Consider the following 12,473-nt stretch of genomic DNA (forward strand, 5'->3'; position numbering starts at 1 on the left):
AGACAACCAACCCCAATCTAGCCTACAGCTTTTTACACTAAAATAACCCACAAGAAAATGCTCTCATATAGCTGTGAATAAAAACAAATTCAATTTCAGCACATTTGAAAAAGAATTGTGTGTACTGTCAGCTGAAACAATTGCACATGGCAGTACCTTTACGATAAGAGCCCGTAGGGTGCTGAAACAGTGCGACAGGTAGGTGGTGCTCTGGTTACAGGTGAGAGAGTGCAGCAGAACTTTCAGCACTCCACCAACCACATTATCCTTGCAATCTGCCAGAGGAACTGCCTGAAAGTAGAATATCAAGCAAAAACATTTATTCATGCGAAAATGTCCAAATATGGTTTGGGTTCATTGTTAGAGTTCTCGGTTACCTGTACGATCATCTCCAGCAGGTCAAGGACTATGAGGTTGGTCTCAGTTGCCAGGTTACCACAGATTATGGCCTCCTGATCCAGCTCTGCTTTGGATCTGAGGAAACAACAATAGTAATCAAAACAAAAAAAGCTTATTTTTAGCAGTAGATTAGGGCCATGGAGAACTAGAACCAACAATGAATGAGAAGCACTGCAGGTTAAACAGATGTGAACCGTGAAATGAAGGTACTATTTTACGCTCACTTGTCCTGCCTGTCGTTTGTCTGGCGCCACTGGGTAAGGTCTTTCCTCCAGCGTAGGTTCTCTCTCTGACCCAGCGTCCGGTCGTTACCTTGCAAAGCACACAGCCAACACACAAAGACGGGACATATTTAGAAAATATCTAAACAAAGGAAGTCTGCGGACTGCAAACATGTAAAATTAGACAGCATTTTACATGAAATGAAAAATTATTTTAGTGCATTGTGGAAAACAAATAATATATTATTCATTGGGCCAACATTAACTGTCCCCTCTGCAGATAACATTTCTGTCATTATTTATTCATCTGCATGTGGTTTTAAAAACACGTATGACTTTCTTTACGCTGTAGAGAACAAAAGGTAAAAGTTTATTTTAAATATATATCCTGTAACATATGTGACCCTGGATCACAAAACCAGTCACAAGACGCACGGGTATATTTGTGGCAATAGCCAATAATATATTGTGGGTCAAAATTATAAATTTTTCTTTTATGGCAAAAATCATTAGGATATTAAGTAAAGATCATGTTCAATGAAGATATTTTGTAAATTTCCTACCGTAAATGTATAAAACATTTATTTTTGTGAGTGAATGCAGCACAATCGCGAACATAAATGGACAACTTTAAAGGCGATTTTCTCAATGTTTCGATTTTTTGCACCCTCAGATTCCAGATTTTCAAATAGTTGTCTCTCGGATTAATATTTTCCTATCCTAACAAACCATTCGTCAATGGAAAGTTTATTTATTTAGCTTTCATGTGATGTATAAATCTCAATTTAAAAAAATTGAGCCATGTGACTGGTTTCGTGGTCCAGGGTCACATATAATGCAAGTGAATGGAGACTGGAGTCAGACTTACAGTACTACAGTGACTAATAAATACAAACTTTCCTCACAAAAAGTTGGTTTCAAAAACAGTGCATGTAAAGCTATATGAAATGCATTTTGTATGTATTTATATTTGGATATAAATTTATTTATAAATAAAGATTAAATACATTTATTTAGATGTATGTATTTATTTATATTTTAGGTACGATAATTAAATTAGATAATTAAAAAAGATAATTGCGAGTTTACATCTCTTTTTTCTAAGAATTGTGTGATATATAGTCACAATTGCTAGTTACAAAGTCAGATTAAAGTCATTTGTATCTCACAATTCTGACTTAACACGCAATTGCGAGTTATAAAGTAAGAATTGTGAGAAAAACTCGCAATTCTAAGAAAAAAAAAACGTACAAAACCGAATTTCAGTGAATAATTTTTTTTTTTAAATAATGTAACTATAATTTAATTTTAACATAATATTTAGCACCAAATTAATAGCACCACATAATGTTAGCACTAAAAAAAATTAAAAAAATAGAAATTTTCACAGCTGCCCTCCCTTCTTCATTTCATTTCGTCAGTTAGAATGGTGCGTAAACTATTCCCACAAAAGTGATGAAGAGTTTGACAAATATATATAGAATTTATAACACATTTCGGGTTCTATGGAAGAAAGTCACATAGGGTTAGGGGAAAATGAATAACAGAATTTCCATTTTTGGGTGAACTGTCCCTTTAAAGGCTAAGATAGAAAGTAAAACATGAGAAGCTGCTCACCTCCCACCCTTTTCATCATTTCTCCCCTGGCTCCATAGCCTCCCAGCAGAACCTCCTCCAGACGCGCTTTAGCCTGCTGAGACTTCTGCAGGGCCTGCGTGCTCACCTTATCCGAACTCTGCTTCCCCTACACACAAACAATGCATCACGTGAAAATGTTCTAATGACATCAGAAAAGCCATCCAGAAGATGTCTTCCTCTTCAAAGTGCCTGAGTGTTTATACCCTATACTCAAAGCAGGAGATGCAGATGGCGAGGAGTTCCAGCAGGCGGCTCAGCTGAGAGAGAGGCATGTCCACGGTCCAGCGCTGGATCAGATTCTGGTCTGCATTCTTAATAATCCACAGGAAACACATCAGCAGATTGCGGCTGGTCTCTGCGGTCAACATGTTGCTGGATTTTCCCGTCTAGACAAAGAGAGATTGTAAAAAAATATTGAAATGAGAATTACTGTTTCTTTGGAACATCTCAGCTAAATAGACAAATATCCATAGATATTACACGGCTCTCTGGAATACTTGATTCTGATTGGTCAATCATTGTAAAAAAAACTGTCATATCACAATAGTGTTGTAAATTATTGTTGTAAACTAAACCTATTAAAAGTTAAAAATGAATTGAACTAAAGCTGAAATAAAATAAAATATAAATATTAAATTGAAAAACTTAAACCTAATAAACTTTGCCTTGGCAAAGAAATTAAATAAGTTGAAATTGAAGATCTAATATGATTAAACCTGGAATAACTAATTGGAAAATATAAATATATATAAAAAAACTAATAAAAATGACAAAGGCACAAATTTACTAAAATTAAAGTGAAATCTGAAAAAAAAAAACTATAATAGTATATTAATAATACTAAAAAACACTGATCACTCTACATATTTTCTTCTCAAATAATACAATTATTTATTTCCAGTTATTTATAATGTAAATTACATTATTAATAAATTTGATCAATATGCTATAATATAATATAATATAATATAATATAATATAATATAATATTCATTCTGTTTAAAAACCTTGTTCATACCACAGAGGTCATAGATGCCAGTGCATTTCTCGCTAATGTGTTAAAAGGATTTCCAGCGATTGCCATGGCAACAGACTGATTGATGGGGGTGACGCTGTCAGTGTCATCCTCAGGTCCACCAGACTTGCCTTTACCGCCACGAGGTTCAGACACTGAGAAGAACATACATTCACACATAAACCATAGGTCTGAAAAGCATACTCCATTTTAAACTCCCATTAGAGAGCCATAATCGAGCACTTTGGCTCACTGCCTAAAAGCAACTATTAAGCCTAACTGAGATTAACAACTAGACTTGTGTAAGGCAGTACCTGTGAAATCAAGATAATTGATGGAGTCAATGATGATGCCCACTAGAGGGAGGTAGAGAGCAGCAATCTTGGCCTTGACCTCTGGCCTCGAGCACCGCTGGTCCAGATCATGAGCGCACAATAAGCTGTATGTGGCATTAATGGCCTTTTGTTGAACTCTCCCCCTACACATGCACATAAAACAGAATCATTAGTTTGACAAATGCACTCTAAAAAAAAATTCACTAAACAGTTGTTGGCACTTCTGTGCCACACATAAAATATGACCGACCCCTCTGACTCAATGTCCAGTGCAGTACTGAGTTCGGTCAGCAGCAGTCCGGTCAAGTAATGCCGTTGCTTAAAGTCCTGCGACAGATCAAACATGGCTGCGATCTTGTTGTCCTGAAAACTGCACGAGCTGGAGGTCTGGTGACAGAGACAGATGACACTCATTGTTTCCAAACACTGTGAGTATTAGATCAGTCATAACAGCAGAATGATGTTGTTTTTTGACTGACCTGTGAGGAGACAGAAGGTGACGGGGAGGCGGGGGCGGAAGCGGGGCTGCTGAAGAACAGGCTGAGGTTTAGGTAGTGCTCATGACTGCACAGGATCCTCAAAAACTCCAACCTCATACTGATCAAAGTCGACATGTTCACACTCTTTGCTGCCATCTGTGAAAAAGAGTGACAGTTAGTTACATATTAATGCTGCAAATAGTAAAGGGATACTTCACCGATTAGCATTAAGCTTTGTATCAGTAGAAACCCGGTAGTATTTTCGAATGACCATGCTTCCCTCCCTCATGTCCCCCTGAGACGAGAGATTTCTGTACTGAGTGTCTGGGGGAAAAAAACTCAGATGACACAAAAATCATAATTTTGCGTCATCAGGGGCTTTTTTTAGCCAGAGGCTAAAGACTACAGCCAGTATTAGGAGCTAGTTACACACGTTTTCAACCCGCCCATAGGGGGTGGGATCTTGCGATAAAACGGCATCTTTTCAGTTTCGAGTCAACTAGTAGTCTAGTTGTATCATTTCTTCCAATACTGCCCTCTGTAACCGCTAGGCGTGGCTTGGGAGTGGCATCGGAGGGCAGTGAAGCAAGTGCATTCTGGGAGTATCTATCTATCTATCTTTTTATTCCATCCATCCATCTTTCATTCCATCCATCTATCCATCTTGCTTTACTTCCAAAGTCATGCCTTAATTTTTTATGCCGGACATGCTTGTGATGTTCACTGAACTGAGATGCTATGAATGATTTCTTGCCGTTAGGATAACGATTAGAAAATGAGATGAGCTGCAGTACCTGGTTGCAGTAATTCTTCACAAGCTGAAACACAAAGCCTCGGTCCATCAGAGACATCAGGTCATACAGGAAGAAAGCCAGGCTGACGTTAACCTTCTCTGCCTGCTCCAGCTCCTGAAGACAAATCAACACACACATCTCTTCTCATTATCACTGACAAATAACATTCCTCCAAAAAATCTGACCTTGTTATTCTCATGCGCTCCATGTTTACTGAGTTACTAAACAGTTCTCGAGTCAGATTTTTGACTGTTCAGATGGATTCAATCACCTTTTGCTGTTTTACTAAAATGTTCCCAATCTCAGCAGTAACAACGTTGACTATAGTGGTAATGTCATCTTTGAAACGGTCCGAAAATCGATTCCTACGAGGGACTGCCTTCTTATCCAGCTGAGACACGTGCTGACTCATGCTCTTCACCTGGAGTGAGTACATTTGGACAATGAGAACCAGAAAAAAACCCCAAACAACATCTACAGAACATCTTGCATTTGGAATTTCAAAGACAGCCAAAGTTGGTTTGCTCAGCAACGTGTACATATTTAATCATCTTACAAGAAGTTCAAAAAAGAACCAGGCGTATTTGTAGACGTTCTCTCTGCAGACTCCAGTGCTGACCACCATCTGAAGAGCCAGCTCCTCATGGAACAACTACAAAGACAGATGGATCTGCTTGTTTAGAAACGCATCCTCTGCTGAAATGACAGACAGCTTCGGTAATGAAGTGGCAAGTCAAAGAGTCACCTTTTTGTTTGTGGGACGTGTGCTTGCTGTGGAGCTCTGTGAAGTGTTGGAGAGATTTGTAGCTGCTGACATGCGACAGCCTGGAAGATTTAAAACCTGGTGGAAACCAAAATGAAGAATGAAAAAAAAAAAAAATGTGTATATGTGCCTGTAGAAGAGCTGGGTACCATTCCAAATAAAACTGGGAATACCTTTTAAAATTTTCATTTTAAATTAAGGAATTGTGTCATTGTTGTCGACTAAAATTGAAATATTAAAAATCATTGAAAATAAAAAGATGAAATAAAATTAAATAGATATTAGATGAAAAACTGAAAATTAAAATGCTTTGCCTTGGCAGAAATTAGAAATAAAGTGTAAGTTGAAGTGCAAAAATTACCAAAACTAATGAGATGAAAATCAAATAAATAGACATTCAAAGCACATAACAAAACCACTAACTAGAATATTAACAAAAAAACTCTACTTTAAATTAATAATAAATGATAGTATATAAATAATACTAAAATATTTAAAAAAATATATTAAATTAAATACAGTTACATATATTCCTCTTCCTACATCCTGTGACTCCTAAACTTTGACCAACACTTGGGTTAATGAGCTGAAATTTAGATTGGCATGTTGTGGTTGCATTTGTGTTTATGTACCTTTCCTAGAATGTTATTGACCTCTGCGTCCTCTGGGGTCTGTGGTGCTGGTATATCAGGGTTGCTGCTGGAACGAATCCGTGACTGAAGCAGCATGAAGCCGACCGTGTTGGCTGAGGTGCGAGTCAGAGTGCTGTATCGGCTCTCTGGGTGAGCCATCAGACCTCCTGTGCCTGGTGAACAGAAGCCTCGGATCAGTGACAGACAACAACGGAGTCAATCCCAAACCCACTAAAAAAAAACGGATTGTTTTGGAATGGCGAAGAAATGACATCATTCGGGGTCTAGATGATATCACAGCCCTACTGTACCTGTGGTGAGGATTTCATGTTGTGTGTCTGGCAAGCGGAACACAAAGTACAGATATGTTGCAAGGAGACAGTTCCTGCCCTGATGGTCCTTCGCCAGCTCCTGACTGTTGTGAAGGCTGTTGACTACTGACACCACTGACTCAAATGCAATCTGGGCCAGATTTGCTGCAAAAAACAAGATTAAAACCCTGTAAAGTCAACTGACAAATTCGAACATGCTTACTTGCCTTTGCAGCATGCAAAAATCAGAGCGTTAACTCTGAAAATTCTGAAGAGAATGTACTTGTATGCTGAAAAAATGACTAAAAGCTCTTCTTGTCTGAAACGCACCAGTCTGTCCAGCAATGACCATGGGCTGCATGATGAGCCGGAAGAGCTTGTCGAGGACCTGATGGAGAAAGAGCACCAGCGGCTCCAGTCTAGAGGAGGACAGCGAGATGATGCTGAGCTTCAGCTCGTGCTCAAACATGTTTTCAGAAATCTTCTCATCTCCCACTCGGATGGGGAACGTGGTCTTGCCCTCCAGGGCGTGACACAGAGAAAAGAAACGGTCCAGATGATTGTCCTGTGATTAAATAAAAAAAGATTCAGTAAAGGCCAAAAGCTTCTTAAATAAATGTTCCGTTACATAACAAATGTTTGAAATGTCACCTATAGAAGCTGATATTTTGATCATAGTATGTTTCATATAATATAATATAATACAAGTCATTTGTATAATTTTTTTAATATTCGTTATATATTCATTATATAATCTATAATTTATTTTTTATTTCAGTTTTACTAATTTTAGTACTTCAGTAATTTTAGCAGTTCTTTCAGTTGCCAAGGCATTTCTAATTTGTTTTTCAGTTATTATCCAGATTTAATTATATTTTAGATTTATTTCAATTAATGAAAATGATTTTTTAAAATAATTTTAGTTAACAATAACAACACTGAAATAAATCTGAAATATAATTAAATAACAGTTGTTATTATTAACAAAACCTAAAATTATTTAAATCACTTTCATTAACTGAAATATATATGAAATATTAAAAAAAAACATTTTTTTTTAGTTAATAATAAAACTGTTTTAATGAATATATATTTCTTGAATTGTAATTCAGTTCATTCTTCTTGTCATTCCATTTCCTGTTGGGTAGGTCAATACAATTCAAATTCCATTGAATTTTGCAGAACACTAGTACATTTTAATGCTTGAATTTCAGCTGAATAGGTCGGTGGCCGACCAGCATGATCTTTCACGTGACATTGATTACCATGCATGGAGGTCTTGCTAGTTAACCTAATTAAGAAGCCTGATGGGAACATCAGCACACTAGCATTCAAAGCATTAACCGCTAGGAATTGAGTTCTGAGAGCGTTACGCACCTGAGTTTGGACGGAGGACACAGCTTGTAGCTCAAGGTTGAAAAGTCCCCTATGATTCTCAAGCCACTTAACTGGAGGTACCTGAGCTGGCAGTTTCTGAAGGCATAAAACCCCACAAATGAACAAAATGTACACTATTTTCAAACAAATGAACTCACAAAGGCACAGATGAGTCATAGATTATGTGCTTAAATAAGACATTGACGTAAGATTATAAAATTAAATGACTGGTATCCAAAAAAAGGCAGATGTGAAATGGATGACTGTACCTCTGGGGGATGCAAGGAATAGTTCACGGGAAGTTTGTCCAGAACGATTGGCAGGCACTGCTGTCCAGACTGCAGCCTGTCATTGTTCAGCATGGGTAACCACTGCAGGGAAGGAACTGGGGTCATGACACTTACATTTATGTCTCTTCTTGTTTGTGTAGACATCACTGAAACTCTCTCTAGTGTTTGTGTGTGTGTGTGTGTGTGTGTGTGTGTGTGTGTGTGTGTGTGTGTGTGTGTGTGTGTGTGTGTGTGTGTAATATAAATATATATATATATAATATTTTAAGGCTGCATTTATTTGATCAAATTTTACAGTAAAAATTGTTATTTTGCTAAATATTATTACACTTTAAAATAACTTTATAATATTATTAAGTGTAATTTTTTCCTGTGACGGTACTAACGCAAAATTTTCAGCAGCCATTAGTCCAGTCTTTAGTGTAACATGATCATTCAGAATTCATTCTAATATGCAGATTTCGTGCTCATTAAAAACATTTCTTATTATCATCAATGTTTAAAACAGTTGTGCAGAATTTTTTAATTTGTAATTTTTTTTCCAGAAGTCTTTAATGAATAGAAAGTTCAAAAGAACAGCATTTATTTGAAGTAGAAATCTTTTGTAACATTATAAAAGTCTTTACTGTCACTTTTGATCAATCTATTGCATCCTTGCTGAATAAAACTAATAATTTTCTTATTTTTTCAATCTGACTGACCTCAAACTGTATATAAGCAATCTGTTCAGTCACTCACTGAATATCCAATGAGAGTCTCCATACTTCCAGTCTGGTTCTGTTTCTGCTGGCAGCTGATATGGTAGAAAGTGAACAGCAAATGGTGTTTCTCTGTTAAACGGGCTGGAAGACGAATCTTTAGCTCGTCATAGAAATCCGGAGACCTGCAGAGCAAATGGAAACAGCCACTGACTACTCCACCCTTACATTTGCTTGATACATTGATCACTGGAATTGTTGTTAGAGACCATGATTACCTGTTGTGATATGTGACTGGAGTGTAGACCTCTTGAAGAAACTCAGGGCCACTTGATTTTCCATAAATTACCTTTTGAAGGAAAGCACAGAGAAAAATAAAGGAGAGTACAAAATGTACAAAATATGAAAACATTTTGAAATATGCTCGTCACACACTAGTTACACATTCACGATCATAATATTTTGGCTGATGATTTTTATACAAACATTTACAATTTGTGACTTAATTGTTTGCCACTTAGAGTGTAAGCCCACAATAAAATTACTAATTTAGAATTTAATTATAATATAGTTTATATCATATATTATATTTTCATTTATGGCTTTGTAAACAAATATCTACACTGTTAGAATGACAGTAATTAAATATAAAATAATCATTATATTTACAAATGTTTAAAAATTCTCTTTTCGATCCACTTCAATCTACTTTTAATTCTTACTGATATTTTTTAGAACCCAGCTAACCTGATTTTTATATTATATTTCTATTATTTTATTATGTTATATGTATTATTTTATTAATATATATATATATATATATATATATATATATATATATATATATATATATATATATATATATATATATATATATTTAAATGCAATGGTAATATATTTTTGACACATATATAGACACATAAATGTGGTTTTGCACTCACAGGCATAGCACAGCTGGAGTCCTCACCACACATGAACTGGATTTTAACCGTAATGTTTCTTGCTGAAGTCAAACGGTTAGTAAGATTCAACCTCAGAGGATACACGTACAACAGGTTCCTGTAACATAATTAACATAAAATTAACATTTGAAGTCCATAATTGGGTGCAAAAACATGAACTGACCACTAGATGGCGCAGAACACTCAAAGTTCTACACTGATAACAAGTAAAAAAATAGCTGAATGCGTCATACACCCAATTATAAATATCACATTAAATATGAGATATGAGATTTCCTGTTGTGCTTTTGTCTGGCTTATTTCCATGTAGCAGTTGATTTTTAATGCAAGTTTATCCTATAATCAATCAGATAAATTAAACAGTTTTACGTTTTCCATAATCTATCCATAATCTAAGCAATCCTCCTAGCCCCAAAAACCAAAAAAAAACAGGGCCGATTTTGTAGGTGAGGCAAGTTTCTTTGGGCTTGTTTTGTAAGACCAGATTGCTTGTTTTTCTTATGAGACCTGCCAACACTGATATGCAAAAAGTTTTTCACGCACTCAACCTATTTGTTTTCATAGTCAATGAATGACTAGTATCAACCACAGGTCTGCCCTCCAAATTCTGACAAACATTATTACTTAGAACTAAGATTTATTCAAGATTACTGATTAATCACAGCAACCCAGTTCTGCTGGATCTCAGCTTGACAATTTGCGTGTGCGTGTGTGTGTGTTTAACCTAAATTGTGAAGACTGAATGTCCCCATGAGGGAAATTGATTAATAAACATGCTAAATGAAGCTTATTTGGAAATGTAAAGATTCAGAACGTTTTCTATGTGTAGTTTTAGGGTAATGGAAAAGAATATACCATTTGTACAATATAAAAGTCATTATGTCTTACAGAGATACCAAAACCTAGGGGATTACCGGTATATATTGTGAGGCACATAGACTTCACTGGAAGGGAACTCCAGCACCTCTTTAACCGGCCGTTGATTTTTCTCAGATACAGGCTTGACTGGAATCAGTTCGGGGGACAGACACCCAGGCACAATCTCCGGCACTGGAGACACTTCCAGTTTCAGAAAGCCTATCAAACAACATACATATATGAAGTAGGATGAGTTTTTCAACTTTTACACAAAGGACTTTTTCTGCGGAACAAGTGGGCAGCAAAAAGGCACACTTGAGTCATCTGCTCACCAGGTATGAGTTTAACACGTCGCTGATTGGACGACCTCTTGATGTCTGTCAGGAACTTGAACAGGTCCTCATCGCTCAGACGCTCTCCTTCCTGCCGCCACATATTTCACATAATTAACATCTTTTCAAATGCGTCTGGATTCTTTAATGGAGAGTTTAGATGATAAATGTTGCAAAAATGCAATGTGATATTATCTAGAGCTAGCTGAAAAACGCAGACACCATTTAATCAGGAGAATGTGAAGAATGGAAAAATGTACTAAAGGAGAACAACTAAAATTCTTATTATTTCAGCAATTTGTTTTTTTACAATGGTAATTCGACGAGGTTGAATTTTTTTCCAAGCACTGTTCTGAAATAAGCAACTGTTGAAAATGTTTAATTGATCACATCTCCTTTAATACGTGTTCTTGGTATTATTGTGAACAAATCATCATTGCACATTAACAAAAGCAAATGTTTGTCAGTGTAAACTTTCATCAAAATGCATTCAATTATTTTGCCTCTGAAACGACTTTCCTATATTCCTACTTTCCTTTTATTCAGCATTGATGCATTAAGTTGATCAAAAATGATAGTCAAGACTAGAGATGCACCGATTGATCGGCTGGTGACCAGAATTGGCCGATTTTCACGTGATCGGCCGTAACCGGCGACCGGCCGGTCAGTCTGACAAATGCCGATTTTATGCCGGTCAAATGCACTCGGGCGCCGCATGATTAACATCGCGCAACATCAGCATCACACGTGCACATGGAGCACATGTAGAAAACCTCGTGAATTACGTCCGTTCAGACCGCAAGCGCGTATTTTTTTTTCGGCGTGCATGTTAATCATTGAGTGCATTCACAACGGAAGCAGGAGCAGCGCTTGAGCGTCTCAAGCAGGAGCGTCGCGAGCAGTGAAGCACGTGTTTCGGCGCCGAGTCTATTTGCTGCACTGCTCGCGCTCAATTAAAGGGAAAGCACACTTTTGATGGAAAATAGCCTAATAGGGTTTCACAAAAAAAGTGCCCAAAATGCACAGAACTGTAAAGAATAATATTTATAGAAAATGTACCCTTGTTTTAAACTTGTTTTATTATTCAGTTTGTACAAGTGATTGCAATGGGCCTTGTGTGTTTGCTTTGAGAAATATCTTAATACTGCAAGGCTATATTTATTTTATTTTTTCCAAAACAAATAGTGTTCCAACCAATCACCGACAGGGGGAGGGTGTTGTGAGGAACACTATTTGTTTTGGTTTTGAGTGTTTGGCTAAACCATTTGTTTTTGTGTGCAGATCTCAGAGCCTAGGCTGCCTACAGAGATGCGTTTTTTTGACAGCATGCTTATGGGGCGGGCAGCTAGCGGATTGTTAGGAAAGATTA

The 12,473-nt window shown here is 36.7% G+C and overlaps 1 protein-coding gene across 2 annotated transcripts in view; it reads right to left on the reverse strand.

The window, feature by feature from the left end:
* Window positions 1-12,473, reverse strand: part of dock8 (dedicator of cytokinesis 8) — a 52,178-nt gene that overhangs the window by 14,821 nt on the left and 24,884 nt on the right. For both annotated transcript variants that reach the window (XM_081349506.1, XM_081349507.1), the window contains 23 exons: window positions 11,105-11,195; window positions 10,829-10,991; window positions 9,894-10,011; window positions 9,231-9,301; window positions 8,993-9,137; window positions 8,234-8,335; window positions 7,965-8,060; window positions 6,918-7,152; window positions 6,588-6,752; window positions 6,277-6,449; window positions 5,627-5,722; window positions 5,438-5,533; window positions 5,153-5,302; window positions 4,882-4,995; window positions 4,088-4,243; window positions 3,859-3,995; window positions 3,588-3,751; window positions 3,277-3,428; window positions 2,462-2,644; window positions 2,238-2,364; window positions 624-711; window positions 378-474; window positions 157-291 (listed from right to left, as the gene is read on the reverse strand). In XM_081349506.1, coding sequence (XP_081205632.1) covers window positions 157-291; window positions 378-474; window positions 624-711; window positions 2,238-2,364; window positions 2,462-2,644; window positions 3,277-3,428; window positions 3,588-3,751; window positions 3,859-3,995; window positions 4,088-4,243; window positions 4,882-4,995; window positions 5,153-5,302; window positions 5,438-5,533; window positions 5,627-5,722; window positions 6,277-6,449; window positions 6,588-6,752; window positions 6,918-7,152; window positions 7,965-8,060; window positions 8,234-8,335; window positions 8,993-9,137; window positions 9,231-9,301; window positions 9,894-10,011; window positions 10,829-10,991; window positions 11,105-11,195 — 3,054 coding nt within the window. The remainder of the gene's footprint in view (window positions 1-156; window positions 292-377; window positions 475-623; window positions 712-2,237; window positions 2,365-2,461; window positions 2,645-3,276; window positions 3,429-3,587; window positions 3,752-3,858; window positions 3,996-4,087; window positions 4,244-4,881; window positions 4,996-5,152; window positions 5,303-5,437; window positions 5,534-5,626; window positions 5,723-6,276; window positions 6,450-6,587; window positions 6,753-6,917; window positions 7,153-7,964; window positions 8,061-8,233; window positions 8,336-8,992; window positions 9,138-9,230; window positions 9,302-9,893; window positions 10,012-10,828; window positions 10,992-11,104; window positions 11,196-12,473) is intronic.

The sequence above is a fragment of the Scardinius erythrophthalmus genome, assembly GCF_964197995.2.
Source record: "Scardinius erythrophthalmus genome assembly, chromosome: 20".
Taxonomy (NCBI): domain Eukaryota; kingdom Metazoa; phylum Chordata; class Actinopteri; order Cypriniformes; family Leuciscidae; genus Scardinius; species Scardinius erythrophthalmus.